Genomic DNA, 15,360 nt, shown 5'->3' with positions numbered 1-15,360 from the left:
TACATCTATCTTTTAGGAACTCTTTTTGATCCTGCCAATGCAGGCTGCAATTTTGAGGAAGATCTGTGTAATTTTTACCAAGATCAGAAAGATGGCCCAGGATGGAGCAGAGTGAAAGTGAAGCGCAATGTTTATAGAGCAGGAGATCACACTACTGGGTTTGGTAAATCGAAACTGTTTTTCTTTAGAAGAGTCAAACATGTATAAAGGGTATATAAAAGGTTATACAAAGGGTATATAAAAGGTTATATAAAGGTTAATCTGTTGTATCATTGCTCACTCTGTTAAGTAATGTCACTTGGCACACTGGTTAATTTGCCTCACTGCAACTCTGCCAGTAAAAATCAGTGTACACAACTCGGTCCTATCTGGAACCCTAGCTGTGATTCCCCATATGTGAAGTGGGAAGGTAATGAATAGTCATGTGGGCCCATAAATCAGAGTATCTTCACTGTACTGCTCCATAGTCACTGGAGGGATGATTCCACAAAAATATGCAAGTAAATGTAATAATAGCTTAATGCATTGTTTTTACTGTAGTGGAAAGGTGGGCTCTTCTGAGCTTAGGATAGTTGGCATTGCTAAGGGAAAACTGAAATACTGTGTAGTGAAGCCACATAGTGAAAGGACTACTAACAAGTTCTGAAACTCAGACATCTATTTATGTAGAATATTTATGGTTATTAATCACATGTGGTAAAGTCTCACCTCTTTATACTTGGTGCAGGGAATAATAGGCCTTGTGCCTTACCTTCCATTCTTTGATCTTGCTAGCTTGAAACAGCTAGTTTTCCAGTGAGGCCAGCAGGACAGGGAATTTTTCAGGGTAAATTTGAAAAAGGCTTATTTCTGGTAACTTAGCAATATGCCATTTGAGCTAGAAGTAGACAGGATGCTTTTAAAAAAAAATTGTTATTTCCTGTCAGAGTGTGATAATCTATTTCTTGCCAGATGAAATTGTTTCTTGTAGCCAAAGTCTGATGCAATAACAGAAGCTGCTTTAATAGCAAATCAGCTGTGCTGATAGCATATTAGAAATAATAATTGTGCTGTCTTGCAGGTTATTACTTGTTGGCGAACACAAAGTATACATCACAGCCTGGGTACATTGGACGTCTATATGGCCCTACCCTGCCAGGAAACTTGCAATTTTGTCTGAGTTTTTATTATGCCTTATATGGGTTTTTCAAAATGAGTGGCACTCTTGCAGTTTATATCTTCGAGGAGAATCATGTTGTTCAAGACAAAATCTGGTCTGTCTTGGATTCTCCAAAGGGAGTTTGGACTAAAGCTGAAATCTCCTTCAAAAAGCCTATGCCTTGCAAGGTAAGAGCCAACTCTTCAAATCTGCTAAATCCTGGATGGGGATTTTCCTTGTCTTCTCTTCTCATGGTTCTTTGTTATCTGGGGATTAATCCTAAGTGAGCTATACCTGCAAAGTCAAATAGTATTCCTCAGGCAGTAAGTACCATGGGGACTAGAATGCTTCTTCACAGCCTGGCTCCCACAGGAGCCCCGATACAGGGGCTTCGCACCAGGAATGGGGCAGTGCTTCCTGGTGTCCTCAACTGTAGTCACAATATTGCTGGAGATTTTGCCAGAGGAGCTCTAACAACAGCCAGTTGTGTTTTGGTTTCTCAGCATGCTCCACATTCCATCATTTTGTTTGTGTGTTTCCTATGTGAGTCACATAATTTTCATACTCAATTACAGATTTTAATTAATCTAAAAAATCGCTACTTCTAAGTTCTGATTGAAACAGGGAGCTCATCCTACTTCCCTAAACTCAACTGCTTTATTAGAATACGAAACCAGAATTCAGTGCAATGGACTTCAAGAATTTGCAGTGTCGTGTTGGAGAGGTCACTATGTTATCTCAGCAAGTTAATAAGGCAGTATTTGACATCACCTCCTGAGTAAGTCCTTAAGCTCTTGTTATTCCTCATCTTCACTCTTCTTACAAAGACTGACTTTTACAGAGATTTCTGTAGGCACATCTTCTGTGGTTATCCTGAATTCTGTAATGCATTTTCACTATCTGTGAGTCATCTAAGGAGGACCAGATAGATCACTACCTGCTGACATTTAGATTAGTCCAGCTTTTTTTTCCATGTGATAGTACAATGAACATACGAATGAAAGCTTGTCTTGCAACGCAGGCACTTCTAAATCAAAGACAAACGTCTTCAGCATTTTGTCCACTACAAATTAGTTTCTGAAATGGCAGTAGTTACTGAATTTAAATTTTCTTGGAGAAGGAAAAAAAAGGTGTTTATCCTTTGAAGTAAATACACTTAAAAAGTTCACCAAAAACCAGTTGCCTGACTGTATCAATAAGCAAATTTATGCTAAAAATTTCAGTCCTAATTGTTGGCTAGTGTTTTTTTTTCAGATACCTTAAAAATTTGATGGGATTTTATGTATTTATGCATAAAACATAACAGAATTTCTAATTCTCTTTATTTTATAGAACAAAAAAAATTCATTACTGCACAGCAAGTGCATGATAGATAAGTTTCTCATAGTGTCATTCCAGGATATTTGCATAAAAGTATTTTTCTCTTTTTTTTTTTCTTTTTAATTATGAAAAGTATTGGTTAAGAAGGCGAGCCATTTACTTTTACCATCTACAGTTTACATATTTCTTTATTGCTTCTGAAAAGGTCCAGTAGCATAATAAACTGCATGAGTAATGATGACGTGAGCAATTCTGTTAAAAATGGTTTATAGCCATTGGAGGCAGCTGGGTTTTTTTTAGCTTCAGACATTTACATAGAAAAATCTTTTACAATATGAATTTGCGAAGTACAATTTTTATGTTTTCCTAGAAGTCAGTATATCAAAAACAGTTGTAAAGAAGTTCACCTGCAATGGAAATCTTTTCATGAATTAGAGTTTTCATGTCTGTAGTTACCATTCTCTCTGTGCTCAGTAACTGATGGGGAGAAAAGCACAGAAGAGAACAAAGAAGTCAAGGGAATGTCCTTGCTGCTTCTGAGCCTGAAGGTCTGCAGGAGGGGAGAATTGCCATGCTCTGCAGCAGGAGGGTTTATTGGCCTCTGGCAGTTCTGAAAAACCTGCACTAGGTGCTTCAGGTCTTCCGAAAGAAACCCTTCTTTCCCATGGAAACAAGTTGCAAAATGTTTCTGTTGAGGAGGCATTCCTCAAATATCATGAAATGGGAGATGTATTGGGCTTTAGAGAAGTCAGCATGTATTCAGCCTATCACAATTCAGGTACCCCTTAGCCAAATAACTATCTATTTTGCAGGCGATTCAGTTTATGAAGTTTTCCTTTAGATAAATAGTACATGGAAGAAAATGGGTAAAGTTCTGAAATATGTTAATATGGAAAAGTACACCAAGATATGTTTAGAGATCAGAAGGTAGCATATAAAAGACAAATATTGCTAAAGTTTGAGCGTGTGTCTGCCTGCCATAAGGCAAGGGTTAAAACCTAATGTAGTTACAGGTCGTCTGCTCGTAATATTCACATGCAGGGTTGAATGAAGTTGCACAGTGAACCTGATTTTGGCTTTTCCTTGCAACCTCATGCCCAGTTTTTCAACCTTAATGCTTTAAAGGTCTTTTCATGCTTTATTTTTTTGTTTCTTCTTTTCCGCGCCAACAGAAGGAAATAAAAGAACTCTATGTGGCATTGTATAAACACTTAGATTAGTTATCTGTGAAGATGTGCCTGCCTAGCACCTAGTGAAATATCTGGCAAAAAACACTTATTTCAATGAAGGGTAAGAGTGGAGGTGTATCGGAGCATGTTTTGCTTGACAGCAAGGAGTGGTGGGAACCAGCAAGTTGGGGATTACACTTCAGGCTCTGGAGGAAGAGACAGCATTGAGAAACACAAGAGAAGCCTGACCTCTTTTGTCCTGCCTCCTCCAACCTTGCTTGTGTCTCTTTCTTCCTCACTGAGGCATCTTTATGTTATCTAACCTACCCCATAGGCAACGAACCACTCCCACCCCACTCCCCATGCCAGTGTTCATCTTAATTCTGGCTTCTGGCTCTGGACAGTCCAATTTTCCCCCCTCTAATCTTGTTCGTGTCCCACTCTGTTTGCCCTGCTTGTCCCAGTTCTTACAAATTCTAGTTTTTCAAAAACTAACAACTTGACAGAAAGCACAGTCCTGGCACAAAGACCAAAGTATGACACTTTCCTGCTCCCGCTCCAAAGCCTAGGAGTGCTCAAGCTTTTCACATATATATTTTTTTTAATAGGGGCAAAATAAACCCTTTTTTTTCTTAGCCTTGTTCTTGGAAATGATGGAACTTTTTTGGATTAAATCTTCCAAAGCAAGCCTGAAGTAAGGACCCAGCATGGAAAGTCTGAGATGAAATAATTGTGTCTTGGCAATGTTATAAGCAAGTGAAAAATAGTCTTCTAGTGGAGAGATGTGGTCTCAAAATAAGATAGGGCTGCCACTTTTGCTCTTACAGATGTAGAGGCCAGTGTGCCTATCGTATTGTTTTCTGAGATGCATCATGTCTAGACATGAATTATAAGTTGTAGGCATGCACAGTAGTTTGGCTGAGCAGCTTCTTGGTTACCAGGTGTGACTTGTAGATTGGGTCAGCGGCTGTGGAAACAGTAAACAGTCTCCTGGCAGTTCCTTAATGGCAGTCATATGTCCTGAAGGTCATAATGGTTTTTCAGCCAGAAAGTGGTTCTACTAAAATACCTGATTACCCACGTCCTTTATCCTTCTCCTACTACGAATACTACTCGCAAAGTTTTGGAAACAATATAAAATCTGTCTGATATGTTTTAATTTTGTTAGCATGTTTGTTTACATTGGGACAATAAAAAGATTCAGATTTTCATCTCCTGGTTTGTGTAATGTTTTTTGCAAGTTCTTTTTGAATTAGCTAACTGCAGTCTGGCACAAGTTCACGGCTTGAATTCTGTGGGCAGGAATTGTGAAGCTGGCCAATTGGCTTTAATATGACACTTTGAAAATACGATGTTGTAAAGATTAAGTGGGTATAAGCCAGCTAAGCAAGTCATAAATGTTTATATATATATATGTGTGGATGGATGTGTATATGTGTACATATGTACTGCAAATACATATGCTATATAATGCTAATGAGAAGGAAGGAAATTTGAAGTCCTGATTTCTCAATTTGTACTTCAGGCATTGTCTCAGTTGGTTTAAGTACCTCTTACACATACAATTTTTTTTATACTGTGCCCAGGGAATAAACGTGAAAAGGAAGAAATGGAAAAAAAAATTCTGTTATTTTTTAAAATAAATTAAACTGTTCATGGTTTGTTGCCTCTTGAAGGGCAGCATAAAAACCTAAGCCTGAAATATGTAGATTTCTTTTGATTTGATTGTACTGAAACTGATCTTCCAGGCCAACACATGGCAGAAAAATGTAAGAGCTAATTGAAAGAAAATTTCACATGTTAAATGAGACCTAGAGAAGCTCACACACAATGTGGAGCAAGAATCTGCATTTTAACTGTGTGTGTGTGTGTGTGTGTGTTTGTGGGTATACACCACCATGGGAGGTATTTCTTCACAACAAAGTCCAAATGCCTAGATTAAAATGAAGGTTTGATTTCACCTGGGTCTGCTTATACCAGTTCTGCTCACTTCTGCTAGATTTGGTTCACCATTCTGAAGCTCAAGTTTTCAAAAGCAAACATCTTGTATTGTTTATCCATTTATGCAATTTTTGGCAATGTTACCTAACGATATAGTGCTTGAATACCTCTCACAGATTTCAAAATCAAATCTTCAGAAAGGTAAATGGCATCATAATAGTCCATTCTACTTTCATCAGAATAGCTGTGGCAGCATTTCTTGGTTTTCAAACTCTCAGTATATGTTCTCACTCTTTGATGTTTTATTCTCAATCTCTTTTGAGTTCATCTGTTTGTTTTCACTCATTCTCCATAACTAATTTTACTTGCAGTTGTGTGACAGCAAAATCAAGTGACTGAGTGTTGCACTTCAATATTTACACGGTTTAAAACAAACAAAAGGGATTAGACAAATTCATGGAAAATAGACCTCACAGTGATTGTAAACACAGTGGTTTAACTGTGACCTCCAGTTCAGTCAATCCTTCAGCTTTCTGGGGATTGGACATAATATAACAGCTTTAGGGCTGATTTGTTTCTTGTACTTTTTTCCCTAAACATCTATTATTACCCTGCCACCTTTCTAGGACTTGATCTGAGGTTCTTTGGACCTCTGTTCTCACATCATAACTGTGATGATGCTCAATATTAAATTATTTTAGCACTTCTCTTTGCTAATGAGAAATTTGTGTCTCCTGCTTCTCTGCCAAAATCATAGGTAAATGACTAAAGCAATTTTTGATATATGATGAAGTTCTAGATCCCTGTGACTGAGTCACTGGTATGAACGACACACTTCTCTAATTGGGCACCAAGTGGAGGAGGGCAAACATTCTCATCTCTTCCTCCTCCTCTTCCTCCTCTGAAAAACCCTCACTTGTGTCAAATAAAAGAGCTTTTTCGTACTGTTCTGACAAAACTCTTGATTAGTCTTCACACAATAATGTGTGCACCCTAAAGAGTTTGGAATGAGCTGTGGTTTTATAGTATAGCCCTTCTGTCCTTCCTTCTCTTACCTCTAAAGTAAGAAACTGCTTGAAGAACAGTCACCAGAAATGTATGTTTAAAATAAGAGTGGTAGGGTTTGTAAATAGTAGGATAGCGCTTGCAAAGTGTGCAACCTCACTGACTGTGGTGCTTGACATATGGTTGTGGAAACAACATACTGGAAACTGAGAAAGTTATTCAGGTTAGGAAGCAATACTTAAGTGGCCTGCATCTTCACAGTAGCTAAGTAAGGTAATATGTTGCATGAAATACTACATACTGCTTTTTGGTGTCTGTGATACTTAACTGACACTTTATTTTTTTGCTCAGTTTTTGTTCTGGGTCCTCAGTATTATGATACTATAGTGCTACCTCCTCTGAAAAGACTCCTTGATCTAAAGGCAAGAATCTCTATAAAAAGAGCAAAGGAAACTGTTACATTGAAATGAGGATAGAGTCCGATCAGCAGAATTGTAGAAATCTAGGAAGGTGCTGGAGGACAAATGGGAACATAAGTGTCCTGTATACATTTGTGTGCAGCCACTGCGCTCTACTAGGCAGTGCAATCCAGTGGGAAGAGACGTATCATAAGCAGTCTGTGGTGCTAGGTTATTCTGTCAGACTTTATGTTTCTCTTTCATTGTTTGTTTCTGCCTTTGGACAGGAAAGATTTTCAAAAATATTGGTTCAACTGTCACAAGCTTATTACCAATGTTATCCAATTATTTATATAGAAGCTTTCATAATCCGTTCTTTTTCCCCTGCAGAAGCTCGTTGTATTTACATGGCAAAAAATTGAACTTGCCTGGCAAGTGCCATTTTAAATCAATTTATTTCAAATGACAGAAGCTTGCAGACATTCTAATTTTGGCTTAATAGCTTACTTGTGTTCTTGATAAATGAGTTTCTGAATATTTAAGCCAAAGAAATCTAGTTTAATAAAGCTAATTGGAAGTAATTTGATCTACAGGCATTTGGACTTTGTTGTTAAGAAATACCTCCCATGGTGGTGTATACCTGCAAACACACACACACACACACACACAAACACACACACACACTCTGTTGAAATGCAGATTCTTGCTCCACAGTGTGTGCAAGCTTCTCCAGCTGTAGACAGTCAGAATGGTTCTCTGTGCCAGTGGTGGTCCCTGGCTTGCATGCTTATACAGCTGTTTGCTTGCATAACTGACTGAAAAGTCAGGTTCCCTGTCTTGTGAAAATGTCTTGACTGCTTCTTTGTGCCATGTCTCACCTTTGTTTCTGGTGTTTGAATTATTTTTTATTTCATAATACTGAGATTTGTATCACTGTGTGAACTTACAACAGTAGCTTCTCACAAAACCCTACTTCAGACTCCACTATAACTGCCTTTCTCCTCTAAAAAATCGAACCTAAATGTGTCTAAGTGACAGGCCAATTTTTGTGTCTACACTGATGTACAGTGTGTAGTTTGAATCTAGGAATATTCACTAGGATGGAAGCAGGTAAATTACTTTGCGGCAGAGGCATAGCTTGCTTTTAATTCACCAGATTGGGCTGTTTTCACAGTTTTTCTTTTTTTTGGCTGGTCTGGCTCTCTAATTGAGCAAGAGCTACACTTCCTGGGATAAACAAGGAGAAAAGGAAATACACAGAAAATATAGGGATCCAGAGGAATCTCTCCTTTTCTCCTGTTCTGAGTCCAGATGCCTCCAAACCTCCTTTTATAAGCTTCCTCATTAGTTCTTCCTTACACTGCAGGTACCTTCTGTATGTCCTACTATTTCTTCTCCAAAAGCAGGTTAACTTCATATGCATGTGTTTTAATTCACATCTGCTTGTAGAGATGCAGAGTGCCAAGGAAAAGTCCCTTCCACCTCACCCAGTGTCTGCAGCACAACCCAATGAGATGTCTTGGCAGAAGCTTGCTCTAACAGCTGTTCTCATCTGGCATTGCCCATACCTGATATAATCCAGGATAAATGCTAAGAACTGATTACTGATACTTTAGGTTGAAGACCAGGAGCATTGATTAAGTACTGCAAAATAAACAAACCAGCTTCCATAAACTAGAGTAATAGTTTGGAAGGAAACTGATGCCCTAGCTGTGTCCTGTTATTGGAACAAAAAGAAACATGAGAAATATGTTTTATTTTTCAGTAACACAGGCAACAACTGCCTGCACTGGATAATGTTTTTAGTTTAGCCTCCAAGATAGCATGCAAGTCCAAGAATATTTGTTACCTAGCTGGAAACAATTAGTACATTGTTCATCTGCCATGCTTTATGAAGAAAGTGCAAGCTGAGCACAAAGAATCCCCTATTCTCTTCTGCAAGAAGAGAAGAATTTTAGAAGAATTGACCTAGCAAATATTTTATTCAAAACAAGAACAAATGCAAATATCATGAGATTGCTTCTATCGAGACTGTAGGAAGGGTTCAGAGATCTGACACAGGGGGAAAATGAGCAGTTGAATAAATCCAAATTGATACAATTTTGGCAGGTAAAGTTTAAATAGTCAAATATTTCCCTTTATGACAGAAAAGGATATTTAAAACAAAAGAAGAGTAAATAAATGTGACCTGTGAATGAAAATCTTCTAGTCCATTGCCTAAAACTAAATCAAGAATACCACAAAATACACTGAGGGAACTATAAGCAATTTCAGTACATTTGCTAATACTGGAAGCTCCCCATTCCCAAGTACAAGTTCCTCCACCCCATCCCTGTGCAATTACAAAGTCTGCTCATGGCAGTGTGTCACTTAACACCACAAAAGTCAAGTGGAGAATTAGTGAAGCTTAAGCTACAGATGGCAAAGCTGAACAAGTGTCACTGAATCAGATGAATCTTTTTGTTGTACAAAGGCTACTGGTTCAATGGCTTTTGAGAGGCCACAGTTATTGTTGCAATGCCTTTGAAATGGAGTGCCTTCTGCGGTATCCAGAGTGTAATTACATACCTTGTATGGAACAAATTACTGCAATCTAAGAATAAAGAACTTGATCCTGCTCCCGGTGATGTCATTAGGAAAGCATCACTTAAAACAATTCCATGGTGTGGAAATGTTGTTTCACAAATGAGGACTGACCTCACCCTTACCTATGTGGTTGTCAGAAGATTCGTGGGTTTAGGACCATAATATGTTTTTAGTGTCTTACAAGTGTTCACCAGAATGCATTTATTAAAATTCTGGTGACTGATGTCCACCCAACATCAGTATCTTATTTTATGCTTTATTCCAGGAGGTGCTACCATTTTTAATAGATTGCACCTGTTTCCTGAGAATGAACTTAAAAGTAGGAAACACCTTTTGTCCTGTTAAATCTTAAGGCTAAGACAGCAGTGATGATGAATCCCATGAGGCCCCATAAATCTGTAGGGATCCAGCTGGAGCAGCAGATCCTGCACAATTTCAGGATCTACTGGGAGCTGATCATTCTCGCAGTCATGGTCCTCCAGCTCAGAGCACTGAGACCCCCTCAGCATTTAACCTCAAATATGTAACAGAGATGTTCACAGTTGTTCCAGAATATTAAACTGGTAGAAGTGACACTCATTCCATCTCCAGTCACTAGCACAGACCTCATCACAAAGGAATTGTTTTGAAAAGCTCCTCCCAAATTATGGTCATAACCCCAATGGTCAGACAGATGGTTTGGAGTAGATAGGCCAAGAAAACCGCCAACAGTATTTTCACAAAATAAATCTTAATGTGTCTTCTGTAATTCAAACAGATATGTGTCGGCCTTTGGAGAAGGGCAACTGGAGTCTTACAGTTTCTTTACGTTTTATTTTGTTATCTCATGAGTGACTTGTATTTTTCATGGCAGAATTAATGTGTAGTCAAATAAAACATCTTGGATGTTTTTATTTAATCTTCACAAACTCAGATGAACACTGTGTATTATGCATAGCATTTCCAGTCTCATGCTCTATGATACTATGGCCTTGCATCATTTATGAATAATCTCATTTTATGCAGTACTTTCATTTCACCTCTACTGTTATTTGCTTTTCGCCATGGCCATTTCTCTTGCCCGTCAGTCTGCATTACTCTTTAATTTTTTTTTACATGGATAAACTTCTTGGTTTTAAGGGTAAGCTATCTGTGGATATTTGCTGGGTTTTGTGGAGGAAAAAAACCACAACAATCTCAGTAAGTCATGTTTTCTCATATGCAAAAAAATAGTCTCCTAATAAAATGGAAATTACATACAGAGATACATAACTTGCCTATAAAAGTGAGAGAATACTTTGAATTGAAAACATACATCTAATCCCCACTGGAACCAAAATTTCAGTCATTGGCAGTATCAGTATGTGTCAAGACAAAGTGGATCATTATTTCTGTTCTGTAGATTTCAACATTTTTTGCACATTTAGAAAAAACCCTAAAATTTCAGACTTTTAACATTGCCAGGTTTTGTTAGATAACTGAAATTCCTTTATGTATTGCAGGTTGTCTTTGTCAGCTTGTGTAAAAGCTTTTGGGATTGTGGACTTGTGGCACTGGATGATGTATCATTGAGCCTGGGAAGCTGCCAGGCTGCTGGTAAGACCATTTGTATTTGTCATCCAGCTGCTGGTATCCTTTTTAGTAAGAGTTCATCACATACCTTCATTTTCCAAGCCTATCCTACAGCTGCCTTCATCCCACTGTGGTTTCTTGTATTTTCTTTTTTTCCAATGAGCATTGCATAAATCCTATTTTTGCAAAGTAGCATACGTACCAGTATTTGTTCACAGGGGTACCAACTAACTCCTAATAAACTTCGCTGACTCCAGTGAAGCTGTATACAGGTGAGTGGTCCTTTTAGGGCGTTACAATTTAAAATAAACCAAAAGTCCAACTGAGGGAAAAGTAGTTTTCAAAATGGATTTTGACAAACCAGGATTGGACCCAAAAGCAATATTTTCAAAAGACAATATTATTCTTTTTTAGTCCAGAAGTACACTTGTGCAAGGCAAAGACACAGTCTCTTACTTGAGCTGCAGTTCTCTAGTGAAGACAGATAAGATCAGTCCAACTCTCTCTCCTGTAGCGGGAGGAACTGACTGTTTTTCAGCAAGACTTTACCCTCTGACATGTGCAGGCTAACCTCTCTGAACTCACCAGACTCCCTCTTCTGGGGCATTTTGAAGTTGACAGTACAACGATTGTATCCTAATTTAGAAACCATTCTCATGAGGCAGGCACAGTCTATAATCCCATTCTTCTTCAGAATGAAGCCATATCTTTGCAATGGTCCTAATAGCTCTTTAATGACCTCTTTTGATTGGCTTTCATGCATTCAGGCAGCTAACCATTACAAAACAGAGAGAAGTCACATGTATAAAACAAGATGCCATTTTTCTAAAGCATTTCCAAGAGTTGTCTGTTTTGCCTTTCTGTAGTTCCTAAGTAACTGGAAAAGGAACCAAAGGTGCAGAACTGTTGGGTGTATAGTCATACTGAGGCTGTCTCTGATTGGAGCAAAACAAATGCCTGAAATATGCCCCAGAGATATCAAAGCTTCCTCCTTTTCAAAAAGTGAAAGCAGCTCAGTGTCTACTTCTGAACAACAAAACCAGGCTACAGCAGAAAAGCTGACAGAAGCTTCCTGGCAAGCACCTGAATTATCAACTTTCTCCCTTTTGCATCATCTAATAGAATTGAAGTGATGAAAATACTATAGTAATTACAGCTCTGTGGCCTGTTGTATGCTGTAGTAGAATCTGCTGCCAAGGGAATATAGGAGAGCTAAATGTAGCACTTGATTTTAGATCACAGAAACTCCAGTCTTTGACAAGACTCATTAAATATCCACATTATACATTCTAGAGCTCATTAATCTGCTTGGGGTGCCACAATAGTGAAGAAAATTACAGTGGTAGAGCCTGTTATGGAATCATAGAATTGCTAAGGATAGGAAAGACCTCTAAGATCATTGAGTCCAATCATTAAAACCAAAAGACCTCTAAGATCATCTAGTCCAAACCATTATTATTGATTAAGAGTAATAAACTGTATGAAATGTTTTCAAGAATCTTAGTACATGTTACTAAGCTAGACTAGAGCACAGATTACCTCAAAACAGTGAAGAAAATGAAATTACATTTCATTCAGTTTGAAGCATGCTTTTATAAGCTTGTGATTATTGTAAGCATTGCTAGGTAGATGTTGATTTCAGCAGGTGAGTAAATGCAATACATTTTCTGTGTTATCTCTCCAAATATAGGTCTAATATATTTGAAGTTTTAAACTATGTTCTCTCCTTACAGATTCATTTCTGCTCAGCCCTGGAGAGTGTACTTTTGAAAAAGATGAGTGTGTGTTTACCCAAAAGAAGAGAGGTCGTGGGAGCTGGCACAGGAGGAGGGGTCCAACTCCCACTTCTTACACTGGTCCGAAAGGAGACCACACTACTGGGGTAGGTGAGTTAAGCCCCACATTGAACTTTCAGAACAGAAGTTGATAGTTAATCAAAAATACTTTGAAATTATAACCTTGATGATAGAGAAAGTTTTTACGCTTCCGTTCAGAAGAGGTATTAATCCAATAAAGTAAACACATTTCGTAGGGACCCATGAATGGTTTTGAAAATGTGATGTTTAATCTGAAATATCTGCAGACTATGTGCATAGTTCTGTTGTCACATCCTAAAGTAGCCCTTTCCTTTGGGAGATAAAAGAACAGGATGGCTCCCCCAGAGTTCGCAGAAAAAGCTCCTTCCAAACTCCTAGCTTATGTGAATATTTCCTGAAACTGACTTTACACCTATTTTCGGTTTATATAGATCATTAAGTAGCTGATGGCTGAATAGGTTGACTTTAGAACTTTGACAGCCTTTTAAGCCTCACCTGTGACAATGTTGATTCCTTATCTCACACATCTCTTTGCAGTAAGTTGTGCAAGTGATTGGGATCTCTTCTGCATGAACATACTTTGGGTTCAAACTTAGAAGAAAACATGGCAAATAAAAGAACTCACACAGGCCCTTTGTCTTGAAAACCTGCTTCACAACCTCACTAGTGTAATTTAACGTATTTGGCCAAGTGGAGTCCCCATTAGTATAAGCAAGTGCACAGAGAGCTGCATCAGCACCAACCATTACCTAAATTGTACCCTCAGATGTACATGGAGCTGTCTCTGAATTCCAAGGAATCGATTGCCATCAGAGTGCATTCCTGGTTTAGGAGCAGCTATGGTATTTTCTTGCTTTGTATTCTTTTCTGTTGCTGTGTGTTTCATCAGACAGAACCAAGCTTTTAAGTGTTCAAGTCATTAATCGCTGGAAGGCAAATTTATTATACCCCCCAATCTATCATTCAGCTATTGCCCGTCGGAGCAAACTGAGGTGTATCAGAAGACTGAGGAGCATCCCCATGTCCCATATGCTGCATAAAGCAGCTGTTCCATGTTTTGAGATGTACACTCTGAGAGCAGACAGTGAACTCAGACATTGCAGCAACTCTGTGTAGTCCCACTGCTCCCTTTTTGTGGTGTTATCTGCCCTTCTGCCACCACAGGTCTGGGGGTGAGATTGCCTTCAGAGGGAGAGGGGATTCCCAAGGATGAGTGAGACAGAAGAAAAGGTGAGAGCAGCAGCAGCAGCCAGTGGATACTTGAGATGTCTGTCATGATACTCAGAGTCCTATTTTCTGCTCAACTCCCTACTGGAGACATCCCCTCTAAGCCAGATTGTAGTTTGGTAGTAAGCAGCAGTCAAGAGAAAGGATGAAAAGGAGTATTATCTACAGAGTAGGTCCATAAAGAAAAAATAATTTCATACAACGTGTTGGAGAATTTCCAAGATCATTTGTACCAAGCCTAGTGCAATCCATTGCAAAGACCTTGCTCTTCACTATGCTTAAAAGTTCATTGAATTAAACACCAAAGCCTACAGCTCATATTAAAGTATAATAAAGTAATTTGTCTTTAGTTTTAAGGCCTGAATCATATTAAAAACTTGTTAGAAAGACTGAATCAGCTCTTGGTTTTATGAATTCAAACCCACCATTATTACAGTCCACTGTTATTACAGTACCACAAACATTACAGTTCACAGACACTGCAGTCTACATCTTAAAAATCTTTATCAAAATATTTTGAGTCATATTTTTTTTAATATAATGAGCATGTTGAGCATAATGAACATGCCGAGTATTTTACTTCGCTAATATTTGCTTGTATATCTTTTTAAGGGTACTACATGTATATAGAGGCATCTGACATGGTCTATGGACAGAGAGCATACCTTTTTTCAAGATTACTAAGAGGAATATCTGGAAAACAGTGCTTGACATTTTTCTATCACATGTATGGAGCTGGGACTGGATTATTAAGTGTTTATCTAAAAAAGGAAGGGGATGATGAAGAGATTCCTTTGTGGAGGAGGACAGGGGAACAAAGCATCTCATGGCTAAGGGGACTGATAGAATATGAAAGTGATAGAAACTACCAGGTAAGAAAAACAAGCAAGAAGCAGTCAAATTGGAAAATTGAAATGAACTTATTAAAGACATGAATCGTTTGCAAGTATTAAAATAGTTATTAACTCAAAATAATTTTTTAAATTATTTAAATGTTGTTTCCCATAATTTCTTGTCAGTAGTGGTAGGGTTGTTTTAGATCCCTTGTGGAATTTCTTTTCCTTCAGCTGTTTGTAGCTCTGTATAGATTTGACAGAGCCACTGAGCTATGATAAAATGGCAGCTTCCTGTAGGGTGGTCTTTCTAAGGTGGCACCAAAGACAAGGGATGATGCAAATCCAGAGCTCTTTGGTTTCAACATGACTTCA

The 15,360-nt window shown here is 38.3% G+C and overlaps 1 protein-coding gene and 1 long non-coding RNA gene across 11 annotated transcripts in view; one reads left to right on the top strand and one right to left on the bottom strand.

Annotated features, from left to right (window-relative positions):
- LOC135406708 (uncharacterized) overlaps positions 1-15,360 on the bottom strand; it is a 30,945-nt gene that overhangs the window by 8,658 nt on the left and 6,927 nt on the right. The window contains exon 4 of one of the 10 annotated variants that reach the window (XR_010426435.1): positions 10,351-10,686. The exons of the other annotated variants lie outside the window; for them this stretch is intronic. This is a non-coding gene — a long non-coding RNA (uncharacterized LOC135406708). Of the gene's footprint in view, positions 1-10,350; positions 10,687-15,360 lie in introns of those variants that run through there. 10 annotated transcript variants of the gene reach the window in all.
- The window catches only part of MAMDC2 (MAM domain containing 2), a 55,939-nt gene that overhangs the window by 38,853 nt on the left and 1,726 nt on the right, over positions 1-15,360 (top strand). The window contains 5 exon segments of the mRNA XM_064641084.1: positions 17-163; positions 1,061-1,326; positions 11,039-11,132; positions 12,842-12,994; positions 14,765-15,024. Coding sequence (XP_064497154.1) covers positions 17-163; positions 1,061-1,326; positions 11,039-11,132; positions 12,842-12,994; positions 14,765-15,024 — 920 coding nt within the window.

This window comes from Pseudopipra pipra, chromosome Z (genome assembly GCF_036250125.1).
Source record: "Pseudopipra pipra isolate bDixPip1 chromosome Z, bDixPip1.hap1, whole genome shotgun sequence".
Taxonomy (NCBI): Eukaryota; Metazoa; Chordata; class Aves; order Passeriformes; family Pipridae; genus Pseudopipra; species Pseudopipra pipra.
Note: the sequence above shows the minus strand (reverse complement) of the source record. Positions and strands in the feature narration are given on the sequence as shown.